Raw genomic sequence first — 16,187 nt, 5'->3', positions numbered from 1 at the left:
AACTCTATCATCTGCGCTCCAAGAAATTTTCTACGAGTAAATTTGTCAATAAGCAGACGGGAACCTGTCATTCGGCATATGGAAAATCATAGTTGAGCATTACTTTATGCGTATATGATTTACCAATTATTTCATTAATGGAACGAAAAAATATTGGATGTGAGGCTGTGCCTGATATGTTTCGTCCGACAGTTCCAACGAATTCCATCCGCTCTACATGATCGGCGTCTTTGCCGAAGCAACAACATAGTTTAATTTTATCGTTAAAACACTTATTCATTTTTTCTCTTCAGTCGGGTCCGACCTTAAGAAGGTTCGAAAACAGACTATTCGGCTTCCATCTTTTCTTCCAATAATTACATCAGCGTCCGCATTTGATTAGAATAAATTAAACATAATGCGCTTAACAATTGTCGTGTTTATGCCTAGGTGACATGTCCTATAAATTTTCCCATCAGTACCATCCTAATTACCAACAACAGAGAAAATTGTCTTTTCTATGCACCTTCCCTCAAAAAAAAGAGCTATACACTTGAATATAACTTGATAACCATATAAATTATACGACAGAATCAATTATTGATTATCCCATACCACGGGAAGTAGCACGACTTATGCTCAAAGATATGATATTTGGACTTAGTTGATACCCTTTCCTGCTCTCGAGTAGTTAACCTTCCTCGGCTCTAGACAATTCTTGATGTAAAACGTAGTTATTATTAATTAATTCATTGCGTTTATCTTGTTTTATATCTCGCGATTCAGACTTTCTGGAGCCATAACAGTTGAGATGGTTCTTCTCTGATTTCTTCCATGAAGCGTTTCTCTACTAGCGACAGTAGGACAGCAGCCTTTCGGAGGGTTTGTGTTGTTTCTGCTCTCAATTGATTGCAAATATTTCAATGAATTGACAAAATTAACATAAATTAAGGCTTTATCTAGCTTTTTAAGATTTTGACCGCTGTCAAATCACTTTCAGATAAGTGTACTTTCCAAGCTACTTCAAGACAAGGAATGATTCCTCTCTGAAAACCCTTTTAGTGATCTCAGGTAGTAGACATAATCTTTATTTTTCGAACGCGCTGAAAGAGTGGTCGACGCTTACAAATCTTCATTTATCACTATCTCTAATTAATTTCCAAATTGATTGCTCTGGTGTTAGATATAATCATTCAATTTTTGCTTTTTAATGAGTGAAAATGTTGCTTATCTCAATGTTCGAGCAGAGTTTTAACACGCACGGCGTTTATATGAACATGCATTATTTATCATCATTAATTTGCCTTACCCCATGTTCCATAATTAAAGTTGTATAAAAAAAGTTCCTAAGTAGGTGACGAAATGCGATTTGTTATACATTAAACTCTTTCCTGCGAGGATGAGACTTGTTGCTCAAGCAGAGTCTCAAGTCACATTTGATAGAATATAGAAGTTTGACTTGTTTATTGAAAAGAAGTTGATTCAGAAGTGGCCAGCAGCCGCACTCAACATCGAAGTAGAAACATGTTGCGAAAGAAATAATGGCACAGGGCTTGGTAAAAACTGCTACTTGATTCAAGTCTTGGACTACATATTTCCTAGACGCGCCGTTCGCCTAGACGAAGAGCTCAAATAGGGGTTCGGGTTGAATTTGACGCTCGGAGAACCACCGAAAGAACTTAGTGAATTCTTCGAGGGTTCGAACTACGTACAGTTAGTGGGGAACGTCATTTTAATAGCGGAATCATACAGGGGCTGCAGTATAATAAAGTTATATTGCAAATGAAGAATTATGAAATTGAGAGTGTAACGCATAAAAACTCGTAATTGGAGCATAAATGATGAAGGGCAATTGGGATTCGGTTTAAATATACTTTATGCTTCATAATTGAAAAAATAATTGACTTATAAGAAGTAAACGAATGAGGCTGAACTCTTATGCTGAGTTCGTTAGTTCAAGGGCGCCATTCTTTACGGCATGGATAATCTCGTTTTCGGCATTTTGTGGGCAATTGCTTTGAGGCGAGTTATTTTCGCCAGATTTGCTAGAGATCTCGTCGTCGGATTCAACGTCCGCCTCTTTGAGCCATTGAAGCCAGCGGGACACCTAAATTGATTTGTTACCAAACGATCGCATTTTAGGCAGTGGTTAACCTGTTCGAGCCCTTTCTGTCTGCCGGGAGTTTGGTCGTGGATGTCTTTTTCCCAAAGAAGGAATCCATCTTCTTCTACAATATCTTCATCGTAAAGAAGAATGAACTGTTTCAAGAGGTGATCCTTATATATCTTTGAGCGATTAGCAACATCGAATGGGCTTACCTTCTGCATACCACGCTCGTTGTGCGCAAGAACAACGGCTTTTAATGTGGCACATTGGATTTTCGGCTTTGTCCGAAGAAGTTTCACCAGAAGCTTTTTGAAAATATGTTTATCGATATTCTTGGAAAGTGGGTTTACCGGTTTCACTTTCGCAAAGTCGAGCTGCTTTTCCCAAACGAGATTGATGACGGCGCCGGCGGTAGCTCCATGATCTCCACGAGATTTCATCGCTCGGTAATAATCTGACGGCTCAAGACCTAGGCGAATAAAAACCTGACAAAAAGAAATCATGATCTACCTCTTTCTGTAAATAAGAATTGCTCGTCGGAAAACTTCGGTCTGAGAAAGAGCAACTTGTATTCTGCGAGAATAGTACGCAGCTCGGTTCTATCTCTTTTCTCCAGCAGTCCAAGAAAATCTAGCTCAGCTACGAAAACAAGTATTAGATTCAGTATGGGTTGTTTAGTTTTTACCAAATTTGCGCTGCAGAAAAGTAATTTTCCCCGTCGAGTCGAAGATTTCTTTCATGATCAGGAAGAATAGAGGGTAGAACTTGCCGTCTGCGAAAAACTCGACGATTTTTATAGGCTCAAGAAATCCGCAAAGAATAAGCTCGCTTATAACTTTGACAGAATCATTATTCTTGTCTGATGAATGCCTCTGAATCCATTTCTTGAAGGCTTTACTGACGATTTCCTCGCTGTTGTTCCAAGTTTTTATTACTTTAGTCCACTTTTCTGAGTTTTCTTTATCGTCGACGGCACGTTCTAACAGGAAAAGATTGATATCGACCAGTGTGCTCTCCGTGATGTCTGGACACGGTGGGAAGTCGGCGAGAATGCTTTCGTCAGACTTCGTAACATAGCGGTAAGACATTTGTTTGGAAAGCTCCAGTATTTCTAGCACCGTAAGAGGCTTGTTCTCTGCTTTCATGGACTCGTCAACGAGTGGCGATATTGGTGAAGCATGGTTTGGAGAGTTGCGAATTGGTGAGTAGTGTCCATTGCGAATCGGGGACTGATTAGGACTTCCTCTTGCTGTAAATTTAATTTAGACGAGCATGGCAATTGAGATCGATTTTTAAAAGCTGCATACCTGGACTAGAATTCGAAGTTCTACCAGGGGAGTTTCTTCGATCGATATTGCGCTTGAGGTGAAGACTTCTAGCATTGTTAACCTTGTCGAGTGGAGAGGGAGCGTTGAGGCCTTGACCAGGAAGACCTGATCGGGAGGAAAAGTGAGGTTTCGGTTGATATTTAAGCGATGACGATGTTCGATCATTCATCTGGTTGGCATTGTTAGACTGAAGAACAACGATTAAAGCTCTGTTTTTTAAGATGCTTTACTTTTATGAATGCAGGGACAAAGCTTTTCTTTTCTGGGACAGGCGCAGGCTTTGGTTTTTCAGAGTAACTATCGGCAGCTCGGCGTGGCGGTAGATAGCGAGTGGGCTTGACTGGAGAAGAAGGGGTGCCATTGGAAATGCCATTAGAATGATCGCTGAAGCTTGATCTGGTAGAAGGCGGTTCTTGCTCGGGCTCATTCTTCTTAGTTGCCGAAGGTCGCAGGAAGAACTCATTCGTGCGATCTGGTCGACGCTTTGCAAGTTCTGAGTCTCGGAGAATCCTCGATTGTCCAACTGGTACAACAGGAGCGGAGATCTTCGTTGGATCAAGACTGGAATACACATTATTATCAATCAATGACAGAAAATAGGGACAGTTTCAATATAAATATATATCCGATTATTACTTGGTGCCATATTCAGCCCGTATCTCGGAAACGGGCCGTGGTCCTGCTACTTGTCGGCGATGTCGCCAATCTCGAGAGCGAAGGTCTATAAGATCGAGGAGACGGAAACGTACGCGTGACGGAAGTTGATCTGCATTCGAAAATTTCTGAATGCGTTTGAAGTACTGATTCATAAGGTTCTTTGCTTGATCGTGGTCGAGTTGCTCTCCCGATGTCTCCATAATCGCGACAAGGCATTCTAGTGCCTCTGCGTCTTCTTTCCGGAGTAGGTCCTAAACGATGCGATATTTTTATCAAAATCTAACGAAATCAACACACAATGTTATTGACTTGATCCTACCTTCAGACACTCGTGTACAGTAATCTCTCTGATCAGTCTCAGCTGGTAAAGTTCTCCAATAAATGCACTTAGCCCAAGAAGTTGACGTTTTTCTCGACTCCCGGGGTCGACATTTCCGTGACGGCGGCGGTCGAATTCTCTTTGCAACTTCGTAAGTAAGAGTTTCTGGAAGGTCGTAAACACACATCCCTTCTCTTCGAAATTCGGAAGCTCCGAGTTTAGACGAACACAAAGAAGTGCATAAAGACGACAGTACTACAAATTAACTGTGAATCGACAGGATTGATGGCGCATTCATACCTTTGATTCGTCGACCGCTTTCTCAAATATCAACGTCACAACTTCATTTAGCTGATTAGGAGTACTGAAAAATGAGTTGATTGGAATGATTTCGTTTACAAACAATTAGATGAAGATAATTACCAGAAATTATAATTGGAGAGTTCCTTGATTAATTTCTGAAAGTTTTCTGGCGTAAGTTTGTTGAGGACGGCTCGTACGTTTCTTTTGAACTGGTCGCCGGCGATTCCCGCACCGGTCTAAATTGGGGATTTCAGAAAATGAATTTTTCGTTTGCTCGAAGACGTTTCTAGTGCTAGAATTCAAAAGAAGCGCGAATAACTCACGTTATTGCTCGTTAGGCGATAGAACATAAGTTTCTCAAATTTTCGAAAATTTTAGCTTTGCTCGATTGAAAGTAAGACGGGTGGCACCAAACTCGCGAGCCAAATCGATTTGCAACAAAGTATAAAGCCGATTGTCCGACAGTCGGATAACGAATCGGTCAAAATGCGCCCACGCTCGCGTTTAATCGTGCCTCTTATTCGCGATAGATGTGAGAGCGGCGTGGGCTGAGCGCTTAGAAGCCAAAATTAAGGAAACAGAAGCCCCTACTGTCGAGGGAATCGTCTCGATCGAGAATACACACTTCTAGGGCGACGATTAACGCGAGAGTGGTGAACCACGCAGCTGCATTGTGCGTGCACACCCTCAAAAGAGGAAGAATGAGTTGTTGGGATTACCTGTCGTTGGCGGGCAGCGACCCAAGGTCGGGCCTCCCGCTCCTCCTTCACCTTTCTGGGTTGAATTGTGATTAAACTTGGTTGACCCCGTGGAGTGGACTTGCGGTAGCTCAGAGAGCTAAAAATAACAACCTCTGCGCGCGACGCGGACTCTCCTCTCTTCTACCTCTTCAGATGGCGTCTCTCTCCAGATCAATTCAGACTGTTGATCTGGAATCCGCACACGTGGTTAGATTAATCTACCGTGAGTCAAAGAAGTGACCGAAACGGACCGCGGCGACACTGCTCATTTTGCCGCGCCCGTTGGGCAAAGCACACAGTAGAAGGGACTTGAAGATTCGACCATAATTCATATTCCCGAAATTTCTAGTGTTCTATCAGACGCTGTCATCGCTAACAGAAGCCCTGGCGGTCATGCTTATGTCCAGTTGGTGCTATTTTGGTTGCTCGCTCGATTGGGATTATGGCTATCCATTGAGTGTGCGGTCGTATGTCACATCCGTCATCTCCTTTATTAATCTAGGCGGTCGTTGATGTTGCTGACCTTGGTCGTCCATTCATCCACGAGCCTTTTATAACCAGCTGAGAGCTTGAATAGACCCATTACGCATCGATGTCATAGCCGTACTCATTGTTTGAGAATGACGAGCGCGGTATCCAAGAACAATCGTAAACCAGCGACCAGCGACTCGCTAAATCTTTCATATTGCATCGCCGATCAGAAATGTCGTACGGTAAGGACCATTTTCGTTTGAACCGGTAAACAGAGAAACACCTGTAGATTATCTCTTCAAAATCGTCTTGGTTGGAGACTGTGGCGTCGGAAAAACTCAGATTCGAAACAGGTGACGAGATAGCTGCGAATAATTCTAACGCGTTATCCCAGGTACACCTTGGACGAATTTAATCCTCAGTCGAAGAGTACGATAGGAGTAGAATTTGCTTTCAAAACTGTGAACATCGACGGGAATGAAGTGAAAGGGCAAATTTGGGATACATCTGGCGAGGAGCGTTATCGGGCGATCACATCCGCATATTATCGAGGCTCCGTCGGGGCAGTTCTGGTGTATGACGTGACTAAGGTAAATTAAAATAGTGATGCGACAGAAGAACTTCCTGTCGAAGGAAACAACAAACCTTACCCTGCCTTAAGCCAAAAACCTTCGAGGCGTTGGAGAACTGGGCTTCTCAACTTAGACAATATGCAGATGAAAACATCGTCGTCTGCGTCGTTGGAAATAAGGTAGCACTCTTTAATGCAACCATTTGGTCAACAACAGATCCAAGATAGATTTGCCGACACGAGAAGTCAGTACTGCGGAAGCAGAAAGATTCGCCCGAGGAAATGGTTTTTTCTACATGGAAACCTCCGCTCTAGATGGTACTGGTGTTGAATCTGCTTTTCGCCAAGGTAAGCTTCCCGTAATCTTCTCATTTTATCTTTGAAAAGTTATGAAGAAGATCTTCGAGATCGTTGACAGTAGACAGCAAGCTAGAAAGAAGACTGTTCGCGCGGGCTCGATTGGCAAAACAAGATCTATAAAATTAACTGATGCAGATGACGTTGCGGAACCTTCAAAATTTAGCAGTTGCTGTAAACAAATGTAGTTTCATGGACAAATTCTTTTTTACTGCATGACTTTAACGTTTTTATATTAAACAGACAAACCAGTGTTGATTTGAGGAATGTGTCTTACAGAGGAGCTATTTGCAATTTTACATATGTACAATCGGAATCAACGAGGAGTGATGAGAAAGTACAGTCGATCAAATTTGAAAAACCTTGAACTCGAGAATTCCATTTCAAAAGATCATAAATTAGAGCATAAGGATAGAATCAACGGAAGATTCGCTTCTCGATGAATGTGTAGGGGATGGAAAAAGTTGAGAGTCACCTTGAGAGGGTTCAACAGAAAAGTCCAATCCTAGGTCAATGTCATCAAAAGAGAAAGAACTACGCCGTCGTCCAACTGGTTCGCCTGGTTCTATTTCGTTCGATTCTAGATGGTTTTTCTTCCTTGGAGAAGGATCTGTGGGTTCATCTTCCACTGGGTCTGTGTCGAAAAGATTGCCGGAATGGTTAGACTCGTCATCTTCATAGTCGTCAAACAGACACCGCGAATGGTCACTTTCTTCAGAGCCCATCGATTCATTCAATTTCTCAAATTCACTTAGATCCGAGTTGGTGGCCTCCTCGCAATGAGTTAGATCCGAGCCAGATGACCTCGCATTGCAACTAAACTCCGCTTCATCTGGACTTTTACGAAATAAACACAAGGAAATGTTTTAAGTTATACGCAAATATTTTATTTACAAATATTTACAATAAATACAAAGGTACAATAAATTAACAGTAAGAAGTAGCACATTGCTACTTCTTAGGAAAAAAGTTAATCTTGCTCTGGACCGATCGGTCTTTTGTTTTATTTCGTCCCAGCATTTCCCTTTTGGCCTTCGCGATGATTCGTTTTGCTTCTGCTGGGCCGGCTGTATTTGGAACGACAAATTTCGCTTATTCTGGTTCACTAATGGTCATCGAAAATATACGATTAATAAAAGTTACAAAATTTTATTGCTAATGTTAGAGATATAAGTGAACCATTCCTGGACCCGACCATTCTCGTTGCATCCTTCTCGCAATCATCTCGTCCGCGAGAATCTGCTTGGATGTCGGGGAGATGGAGTCGAGCGCCTTGTTTGGCTGGAACTTCTTCAGTAGCTTGCTCTGTGCCTCGATCTCAGATCTCGAGAAGATCTGATTGAGGCTTCCTTAAATAAATAATTAAAGATTAGAATAAAATTCTATTACTTACTGATGTTTTCTTCTTCTTCCTGCTTCTTCTCTCTCTCGAAATCCATTCTTGCTCTCTTCTGGCCTTCGTCGAATTCTTGCCGGATCTCCCCATTTCTGGCGATGAGTCGAGGGATTGGGGCTGCTTCGAGGTTCTCGATCTCGTCCTCCAGGCGTTCGCGCTGCTCTTCGATCGCTTTCGCCAAGGATGCGTTCACTGCGTCTTTAACAGGGTCAAAATTTCTATTTTACACATATTAAATTATTAACACTTGAAGACAAATTTATACAAATATTGACCCTTTCCTATGTAGTCGTTTTTCGAAGTCTTCCTAAAGAAGACGGAGAGACGAGTTCGGCAGCGTGGGCATTCGGCTAAAAACAAAATTATAGAAAGAATCGCAACGCTTATGAAAAACTTACCTGAGCATGTGCTCTTGGTAGCGTCAGCCAACCTCACCAGGCAGCTTCTGCAAACCGGCGTCCGGGTCCTGGTTGTGCATTTGCACGGTAAGACCACGGGCTCTATATTCAGACTCAGAAAACAAATAAATCACTGATATCAAAAATATTATTATAAATAAACTTATTTTATCAATTCTAAATTACTGAGCCTTTCCTATGAGGAGCGAGCGGCATATAATGCAGCTCGCTTCATCCGGGGTCAAGTCCTTCCAGAGCTCTTCGTTGATGGACTTGGAGGAGCCGGGCTGGTCGCGGTTGGCGTTGGAGGAGGAGGAGCGGGCATCGAGCTTTCTCTTGGGCATCTTGGCGGGAGCGGGTTTCCGTTTCAATCTAAATATGTACAAATAAGTTCTCCAAATTAAAGCCACCTATTGACACTAAAGTAGTGCTGCTTAAATTGTTAATTGAATAAAGAAATAACAGAAGATAAACAAGATAAATAAGAAGATAAGTACACAGATCACAGGAAAGTTTGTCATCGAAAAGCTTTTCAATCGGGTCAGAAGTAAAACAAAAATCGTCAGCGGTCATTTCTCTTCAAATCATCGAGGATCTTTTCTGCAAATGTGAAGACAACGAGGACAGCAACGCGCTACCTAAAATGATAACTCAAACGACGAAAACTTTCAACTTGAAGCAAGTAATATCACTGCAATTAAAAGAGCAAAATTTTGTAAGAAAAATTGAAAGGACTCAAAAAAATATCAACACTAAGCAAAAGTTAACTCTAATCGCAACGGGACTCCAACTTGGGATCGTTCATTTCATCATAACGAAAATGATTCATGAATTCGATAGAATTTCTCACCGAAAGATAAAGGCCAAAAATATGCCGAAGATTTGAAAGTGGCCGTTTAGGGCGCTGTGAGATGATCCGAGTGGCGCGGCTCTGCGCGGGCAGCTGCCCCTGTTGACGAGTTTCCTCGTTCGAACCGGTCTAAATCTCAGCAAGGTTCTCTGAGTTTAGCTCGAAAAATGTTTTCAGGTCTGAGTGACGGTGATTCGTAAAACCCTTGCGCCCGCCGTGATTGGACGACAAAATCTCGGGCCCCTAGTGGCACTTGCGCTTGGCGGTGATTTTTAAATCATCCACAAAATCAGAGCTTACCTTTTTCTCCTGCAGAGCATGTTTCGAGAGTTTCTCTAGATTCGAGAGCGCGCGCGAATCAAAACACCGAGAGTTGAGCAGATTGTCGCTAGTCCTACGCGCGGAGGTGCACTAGAGCTATTCCGTAGCGCCACTGTACCTTTTCCAAGTCGCGCTGCACCCTCTAGTGTCCTTACTAAACCTACCAGACCATTAGGCAGAGATTAACCTACCTGAATTCCGTACTTTTCAGAAATTTGTACTCTCATTTCGAAATCACTTTCGGCCGAGAGAGACCGCTTTTTTTGGTCCAGAAAAACTTGAGTATCTCAAGATGAGAGATACTTTCAATAACACGTCTTTTTATTCAGATATTGCAGGCCTGACGTTTAGCAACGATGGCAGAAGCCGAAGTCTGGCCTGTCAATGAGAACGCAGTTCACAATAACAACAATAACGTAGAAGAAGATGAATGGGGCGTACCAGGAACGAGGTTTTGAAGATTCTTAATTTATAAGAGATAATCTTCCATTTTATCAAAATAGATTGACATCATCCCTTTTACTTGAATTCCAAAGCCGTTAGTAGAAGACGAAGAGCCCAAAAGAATCAACCGCGTCAAAAAGCACATGCCCGACCATGAGGGTTCCGAAGGACGAGTCAAGTCCGCGGAGGGCAAAGAGCCCAGGTGATAATCTCGATAGCGTTTCCTTTTCTTTTTAGCGGCGCTATTTTCTCATGGAATAATATGCACCCATTCAATTGAAGAAACAAGCCTTATCAACTCGATTAAATTGTGTTTTAGGCGCGGTAACAAAGATGACGGCGCTGAATGGATGAACGACAATGACGAACCAAGCTCTGGTAAGATCGTGATTATTTCGCCGATATCTGAAAATTATATTGAAGGACGGCGAGAACGCCCTGACAAAGGAGCTGACCGAGATCGGGCAGAACGACGGGATCGGACCACACATGACCGCGATCGAGGGGACGGTCGACGAGACGATCGGAACCAAATGGATCGACGAGACCGCGGAGATGGCCGTCGAGACCGTGGTGAGCCTAAATCTCGAGAATACGGAGATCGGGGCGATTATCGCAACGATCGGTATCGAAGTAATTGTTCGAAATTTTTATATCTTCTAATGGTTTTTTTCAGAAGACAACAGCCGTAGAGGAAGCCGGGACCGAGGCGATTCTGGCTACCAAGGTCGTGATAGAGGGCAAGTTATGGGTTAAATCTTCAGCTAATATTAATATGTATTATTTACTGGCTATTTTTCCAAGAAAACTTTAGAAAGCTTACTTTAGTTTGAAATCATAGAGAAGTCTTATCAGGAAAATAGTTATGATCTCGTAAGTTCCCTGTGTTAGAGGCAGTAAGATAACCCTGAAAAGAACGTGGGGATCGACGTGAGCGAGACCATTACAAAGGTGACCGTGGAGATGATCGTAGTGGTCGCTTTTACAGCCCCCGCAATCATGAAGGACGGGACGGTGAACGACGAAATCGTTACAACGACCGTCGTGATGATGAAAGAGACGAAAGGCCGCGTGATCGGGAGCCACGCGATCGAGGCGACTCATACAGAGGTGGAGATCGCCGAGGAAGTCGAGACCACGGCGATCGGCGAGGAAGTCGTGACCATGGCGATCGACGTGGAAGTCGCGACCACGGTGACCGACGAGATAATCGACGCGGTTATGACGATTACGACAACAATCGTCGAGGCGATCGACCACGCCAGCGGGACTTTGACGATGATCGCGCGGATCGGCGACCACGATACGATCGGCCACGAGACGACCGTCGACGGCGAGATGACGACGATCGCAGCGATCGCAGAAGCAGTCGACGTGGCTCTCGAGGTGGCCATGATGATCGCGTCGACGTAAGTTAAACTTTCACTTCCGCCAAATCATCGATTCATTCACACTCATTCACTACTAAAGCCATTTATCATCCCTCATTTATAGCAATGCATGTTAACATCACTATCTCCCGTTCGTGGTTAGTGTGTATCTAAAGGATCATCCGAAAATGTTTCTTTCAGGATCGCCCAAAGCGAATCCAGTACATCCCGCCAAGCCTGTCTTCTGACAAGGATGTAGAGAACTCGCATTTCTCTCAAAAAGGCAAGAACTTTGGCAAATACGTTGACACTGAAGTCAGCTGCACTGGCCCTGGCTCTGAAAATGTCAACTTTATCCAGGATTTCAAGAAGAGTGAGCTCAATGGCACCCTTCTTACGCGTCTGAAGAACTTGGACTTTCAGACCCCTACCCCAGTCCAGAGAGCTTCAATCCCGGTGAGAAAATACTTGAGTAAAATTGTGGTAACTGAGTCGATTTCAGGCCATTATGTTGAACCGAGATATCATGGCGTGTGCCCAGACCGGTTCAGGCAAGACCGCTGCCTATCTCTTGCCCATCCTGGACGATTTGATGAACCAGAAAATCAAGGCCGAGTCTGCTGACCGCCAATTCCCACAAGTTCTGATTGTCACTCCAACGCGTGAGCTTGCCATCCAAATCTACGAGCAATGCCGCATGTTCGCCAAGAACACAGGGCTCATGGCCCAGTGCCTTTATGGAGGAACTGATGTTCGCTTTGTTCGTTCGGTAAGTCTTTCTTTGTCCAACTTTTACCAACATGAGTCCAGTTTTGTTGACGATAAAAAATAGAAACGCATATCTGAAGTTTTTAAAGCTCGTAGTAAATTGTGACCCTGAGCGGGCGGTAAAATTGAAATTTGTCTCCACTAGTAGAGCTAAAGGGTAGAGCGGCGGGCGCAAGCTCAAACGTAGTAAGACTGCGTGGGCGGGCACGTGTAAGCGCCGTTTTCCCGTTGCTTCGCCGCCCAAGAGATAGAGACAAATTTCTAACTTGTTAAAATGAGAAACAAATTTTTAACTGTTTTTTTGACCAAGAAGTCTAAGAGAGCTAACTTTCAACTTCAAGAAAATAAGCGATAACGGGTGTAACATCCTGATTGGAACGCCCGGACGAATCAATGATTTCTTGGAAAGAGATTACCTTGGCCTCAACCGAATCCAGTACTTCGTGCTTGATGAGGCCGACAGAATGCTGGACATGGGTTTTGGACCCATCATGAAGCTCCTCGCTACGGGATATGTAAGTTTTACTTGAAACCTTCAAATTGGATTTATGAACATTTCTCTATAAAGTATTTATTCTGATCGTAACTTTAAGCGAATGCCCCGTCCTGGAAAACGCCAGACTCTTATGTTTTCCGCCACCTTCCCTCAAACGATTCAGCAGTTCGCCGCCGACTTTATGGACTCAGAATACTTGTTCATCAAAGTGGGTGTTGTCGGCGGCGCTTGCGCCGATGTTTCTCAAGAAGTGATTCTCATCGGAACCGAGGAATCGAAAAAATCGGGCAAACTCGAAGAACTTATCAAGGTTAGCTCTTGAACTTGCTACTTGATAGAAACTGTTTTCATAATAGGAAGTTGCCAATTCCCGCCAGCGAACTCTTGTTTTCGTTGAGACGAAAGTAAAGGCCGATTTCATCGCCTGCATGCTCTCGCAGACCAACGTACCCACCACCAGCATCCATGGAGGCCGCCTGCAGCCTGAACGAGAAGCAGCTCTCTCAGATTTCCGCTCTGGAGCGTGCCCGATTCTCGTTGCGACTTCTGTTGCTGCCCGTGGACTCGACATCCCAGAAGTAGAGCACGTTATAAACTACGAGCTCCCTCGTGAAATCGAGGAATATGTTCATCGCATTGGCCGAACTGGTCGATGCGGAAATTTAGGAAAGTCCACTTCTTTCTACGACTCTGAAAGAGACTGCCACATTGCTGGAGCCCTTGTTAAAGTACTTGGCGACGCGACTCAGCCTGTAAGTAGAGGATCTTATGATATTTATATCTACAGAAGACTTGCATCAAGCTCGACTTTAACGACTTTTTTAGGTTCCAGATTGGCTTGTGGAAGAGTCCGAGCGCGCGAAGTCATCTACTGACTCTTACCGGAATCGGCAATTTGTAAGAAAATTTATTACGGATAAACTCTTAACCCTTCCCCTAGAACGATTCCAACGACCTCCGCCAGAATCCCGGCTACGTCAAGCCTCCCCGACGAGAGTATCCCGACGAAAACGAGAACGACGTACGCCAATCTGAAAAGCGCGACCGAACGTACGAGCGACGAGACGACTACGACCGCCGGGAGCGTAGACCAGATCGTCGCGAGCGGGGACCAGACAATCGAGATCGTCGCGACGGAGGAGCAGGAAGTCGAGATCGTCGCGACGGAGGAGCAGGAAGTCGAGACCGTCGCGATCGAAGAATGGATGGTCCTGATCGATTCGAAAGGGCCCCAAAGGACGACCGTTCTCCGCCGAATACAGAACGCAGTGAACGCCAGCCAAGCCGACCTGCTAGCGATGCCTCTCCGCCAACAAGAAGCCCCGAGGCTGCTGCGAAGCCCGAGAGAAAGGCTCGCCCTGAACGCGCTGTTCCCTCCGCGGATGTGAAGAAAGAGGATTCAGATGACGAGTGGGGAGCCTAGGCTCCCGGAAGAAACTAGGAGAAGATTAGGCGCTGTTAAAATACCGTTTTTGACAACTCACTGCCCTCTACATACATTGGAGTGTGTATTGGGAATTTTTATTCCTTCGTTTTTTTTCCAAATGAAAAATTTTATCGCCATATCAATTCGAACACTCCCAACCTGCAAGTTCAAATTTTTTAACCGAGTACACTATAAGATACCCGGAATATATTTAATAATCATACATCCATTTACCCAAAATCCTTCGTATTTATCCAAAGTCATTTTTCGTAATTTTAGACGAGTCTTTGGACCAAAATAATCAACAGTCATGTCCCATCGTAAGTTCTCCGCACCACGACACGGCTCCCTTAAGTTCTTGCCGAAAAAGCGATGCACCCGGCCACGAGGTCAGATCAAGTCCTTCCCTAAGGACGATGCTTCCAAGGCATGGGTGCAAATTTTTGAGCTATTCGTTTTTTCCCACTTTTTCAAAATTGATTTGGTCTATTTTTTTGAATAATTTTCACCCTACTATCAGCCTATTCACCTTACTGCCTTCATGGGCTTCAAGGCTGGTATGACTCACGTTGTCCGTGAAGCCGAAAAACCAGGCTCTGCCATCAACAAGAAGGAGGTTGTCGAGGCCGTCACCATCGTCGAAACCCCACCACTCAAGGTCATCGGACTCACCGGTTACATCGAGACCCCCGACGGACCACGATCTATCAAGGTAAAATAATTATTCTCAATTACTTTCATTAATAAATCTTCAGACCGTCTGGGCCAACCACATCTCCGACGAGGCAAAGCGACGATTCTACCGAAGCTGGTACAACTCCAAGAAGAAGGCCTTCTCCAAGGCTTCCAAGCGATGGGAGTCTGAGGATGGCAAGAAGTCCATCGAGCGAGATATCGCTATGATCAAGAAGTACGCCAAGGTAAATAAAGATCGAATCATTCTCAATTTTCAATCAAAATTAAGTCCGTCCGAGCCATCTGCCACACCCAGATGAAGGGTCTTTCTCTTCGACAGAAGAAGGCTCACATTATCGAAATCCAGATCAACGGTGGAAACAACATCGCCGAGAAGGTCGACTGGGCTACCAACAACTTCGAAAAGGAGGTCCCCGTCAACACCGTCTTCAACGAGGCCGAGATGATCGACGTTATCGGTATCACCAAGGGTCGAGGTTACCACGGTGTCACCAGCCGATGGCACACCAAGAAGCTCCCCCGAAAGACTCACAAGGGTCTCCGAAAGGTCGCCTGTATTGGTGCCTGGCATCCATCCCGAGTCGCCTTCTCCGTTGCTCGATCTGGTCAGAAGGGTTACCATCACCGAACTGAGATCAACAAGAAGGTCTACCGAGTTGGAGCTGGTTTCCACACCGTCGACGGCAAGGAAGTCCGAAACAACGCTTCCACTGAAGCCGATATCACCGACAAGAGCATCAACCCCGTTGGTGGCTTTGTTCAGTACGGTCTTGTCAAGTCTGACTTCGTCATGATCAAGGGAGGTATCTGTGGACCCAAGAAGCGAGCCATCACTCTCCGACAGTCCCTCCTCAAGCAGACTTCCCGAGCTGCCCTCGAACCTGTCAAGCTCAAGTTCATCGATACTACCTCCAAGCAGGGTCACGGTCGCTTCCAGACCATCGAAGAAAAGCGAGCCTTCATGGGACCACTCAAGAAGCACAAGCAGATCAACATCGATGCTTAATCAGGCTTATAGCTTTTTTGCATCGCTTTTCGGTGATTTTTTCACCGTACTGCCGTTCGTTTCGCGGGGCCTGCTAGGGGTCAGTGTTAACTGACCCCCTCGCCTTTGAACCACTGCAAACAAAATGGGTTTTTTAAAATATTGACTGTTGAATACAAACCCCAAATTAAATCATGATTTTTGA

General features: G+C 44.5%; 5 protein-coding genes across 6 annotated transcripts; 3 read left to right on the top strand and 2 right to left on the bottom strand.

Annotated features, from left to right (window-relative positions):
• Nucleotides 1-1,426: 1,426 nt before the first annotated feature.
• LOC145709250 (eukaryotic translation initiation factor 4 gamma 2-like) lies at nucleotides 1,427-6,016 on the bottom strand. Its single transcript, XM_081786927.1, has 14 exons — nucleotides 5,957-6,016; nucleotides 5,413-5,574; nucleotides 4,814-4,929; nucleotides 4,691-4,754; nucleotides 4,391-4,645; nucleotides 4,051-4,322; nucleotides 3,645-3,975; nucleotides 3,394-3,601; nucleotides 2,772-3,335; nucleotides 2,597-2,725; nucleotides 2,437-2,555; nucleotides 2,299-2,391; nucleotides 2,134-2,256; nucleotides 1,427-2,086 (listed from the first exon to the last, which is right to left on the bottom strand). Exons 1-14 carry the CDS (start codon nucleotides 6,014-6,016, stop codon nucleotides 1,916-1,918), a joined length of 2,667 nt encoding a protein of 888 aa, XP_081643053.1. The 3' UTR covers nucleotides 1,427-1,915.
• On the top strand, nucleotides 5,497-7,086 carry LOC145710583 (ras-related protein Rab-11B-like). Its single transcript, XM_081788353.1, has 6 exons — nucleotides 5,497-6,146; nucleotides 6,194-6,257; nucleotides 6,299-6,494; nucleotides 6,566-6,655; nucleotides 6,700-6,823; nucleotides 6,863-7,086. The coding sequence occupies exons 1-6, from the start codon at nucleotides 6,137-6,139 to the stop codon at nucleotides 7,018-7,020; spliced, it is 642 nt and encodes a 213-aa protein (XP_081644479.1). The 5' UTR covers nucleotides 5,497-6,136; the 3' UTR covers nucleotides 7,021-7,086.
• On the bottom strand, nucleotides 6,985-8,970 carry LOC145709249 (uncharacterized). The gene is made up of 7 exons (XM_081786926.1): nucleotides 8,813-8,970; nucleotides 8,627-8,739; nucleotides 8,504-8,578; nucleotides 8,226-8,420; nucleotides 8,023-8,181; nucleotides 7,851-7,929; nucleotides 6,985-7,669 (listed from the first exon to the last, which is right to left on the bottom strand). The coding sequence occupies exons 1-6, from the start codon at nucleotides 8,968-8,970 to the stop codon at nucleotides 7,925-7,927; spliced, it is 705 nt and encodes a 234-aa protein (XP_081643052.1). The 3' UTR covers nucleotides 6,985-7,669; nucleotides 7,851-7,924.
• Nucleotides 8,971-10,123: 1,153 nt separating this feature from the next.
• On the top strand, nucleotides 10,124-14,687 carry LOC145707757 (uncharacterized). Of its 2 annotated transcripts, none has more exons than XM_081785330.1 (13): nucleotides 10,124-10,241; nucleotides 10,344-10,443; nucleotides 10,561-10,619; nucleotides 10,665-10,814; nucleotides 10,918-10,986; nucleotides 11,157-11,650; nucleotides 11,813-12,067; nucleotides 12,114-12,380; nucleotides 12,721-12,894; nucleotides 12,973-13,185; nucleotides 13,232-13,627; nucleotides 13,701-13,772; nucleotides 13,816-14,687. In XM_081785330.1, exons 1-13 carry the CDS (start codon nucleotides 10,154-10,156, stop codon nucleotides 14,296-14,298), a joined length of 2,820 nt encoding a protein of 939 aa, XP_081641456.1. In that variant the 5' UTR covers nucleotides 10,124-10,153; the 3' UTR covers nucleotides 14,299-14,687. The 2 variants fall into 2 exon arrangements, with proteins under 2 accessions (XP_081641456.1, XP_081641455.1); XM_081785329.1 differs by having other exon boundaries at nucleotides 10,665-10,874.
• LOC145707760 (large ribosomal subunit protein uL3-like) lies at nucleotides 14,556-16,174 on the top strand. The gene is made up of 4 exons (XM_081785332.1): nucleotides 14,556-14,728; nucleotides 14,822-15,013; nucleotides 15,057-15,221; nucleotides 15,266-16,174. The coding sequence occupies exons 1-4, from the start codon at nucleotides 14,612-14,614 to the stop codon at nucleotides 16,001-16,003; spliced, it is 1,212 nt and encodes a 403-aa protein (XP_081641458.1). The 5' UTR covers nucleotides 14,556-14,611; the 3' UTR covers nucleotides 16,004-16,174.
• The last annotated feature ends 13 nt before the right edge of the window (nucleotides 16,175-16,187 follow it).

The sequence above is a fragment of the Oikopleura dioica genome, chromosome XSR (assembly GCF_907165135.1).
Source record: "Oikopleura dioica chromosome XSR, OKI2018_I68_1.0, whole genome shotgun sequence".
Taxonomy (NCBI): domain Eukaryota; kingdom Metazoa; phylum Chordata; class Appendicularia; order Copelata; family Oikopleuridae; genus Oikopleura; species Oikopleura dioica.
The sequence above is the reverse complement of the archived record's forward strand: the minus strand, read 5'-3'. Positions and strand labels throughout refer to the sequence as shown.

Bases quoted from the DNA above. Each gene is read 5' to 3' on its own strand.
- LOC145709250 (XM_081786927.1), bottom strand. From the start codon at position 6,016: ATGGGTCTATTCAAGCTCTCAGCTGGTTATAAAAGGCTCGTGGATGAA. The intron at 4,646-4,690 runs GTATGAATGCGC...GTTAATTTGTAG, and splicing joins AAGCGGTCGACGAATCAAAG to TACTGTCGTCTTTATGCACT. The intron at 2,087-2,133 runs GTTAACCACTGC...AAATCAATTTAG, and splicing joins GACAGAAAGGGCTCGAACAG to GTGTCCCGCTGGCTTCAATG.
- LOC145707757 (XM_081785329.1), top strand. From the start codon at position 10,154: ATGGCAGAAGCCGAAGTCTGGCCTGTCAATGAGAACGCAGTTCACAAT. The intron at 10,875-10,917 runs GTAATTGTTCGA...GGTTTTTTTCAG, and splicing joins TCGCAACGATCGGTATCGAA to AAGACAACAGCCGTAGAGGA. The intron at 12,895-12,972 runs GTAAGTTTTACT...CGTAACTTTAAG, and splicing joins AGCTCCTCGCTACGGGATAT to CGAATGCCCCGTCCTGGAAA.
- LOC145707760 (XM_081785332.1), top strand. From the start codon at position 14,612: ATGTCCCATCGTAAGTTCTCCGCACCACGACACGGCTCCCTTAAGTTC. The intron at 14,729-14,821 runs GCATGGGTGCAA...CCCTACTATCAG, and splicing joins CTAAGGACGATGCTTCCAAG to CCTATTCACCTTACTGCCTT. The intron at 15,222-15,265 runs GTAAATAAAGAT...ATCAAAATTAAG, and splicing joins TGATCAAGAAGTACGCCAAG to TCCGTCCGAGCCATCTGCCA.
- LOC145709249 (XM_081786926.1), bottom strand. From the start codon at position 8,970: ATGCCCAAGAGAAAGCTCGATGCCCGCTCCTCCTCCTCCAACGCCAAC. The intron at 8,740-8,812 runs GTAATTTAGAAT...TTGTTTTCTGAG, and splicing joins CTCCTCATAGGAAAGGCTCA to TCTGAATATAGAGCCCGTGG. The intron at 8,579-8,626 runs GTAAGTTTTTCA...TTTTGTTTTTAG, and splicing joins TACCAAGAGCACATGCTCAG to CCGAATGCCCACGCTGCCGA.
- LOC145710583 (XM_081788353.1), top strand. The intron at 6,258-6,298 runs GTGACGAGATAG...GCGTTATCCCAG, and splicing joins AAAACTCAGATTCGAAACAG to GTACACCTTGGACGAATTTA. The intron at 6,495-6,565 runs GTAAATTAAAAT...CCCTGCCTTAAG, and splicing joins TGGTGTATGACGTGACTAAG to CCAAAAACCTTCGAGGCGTT.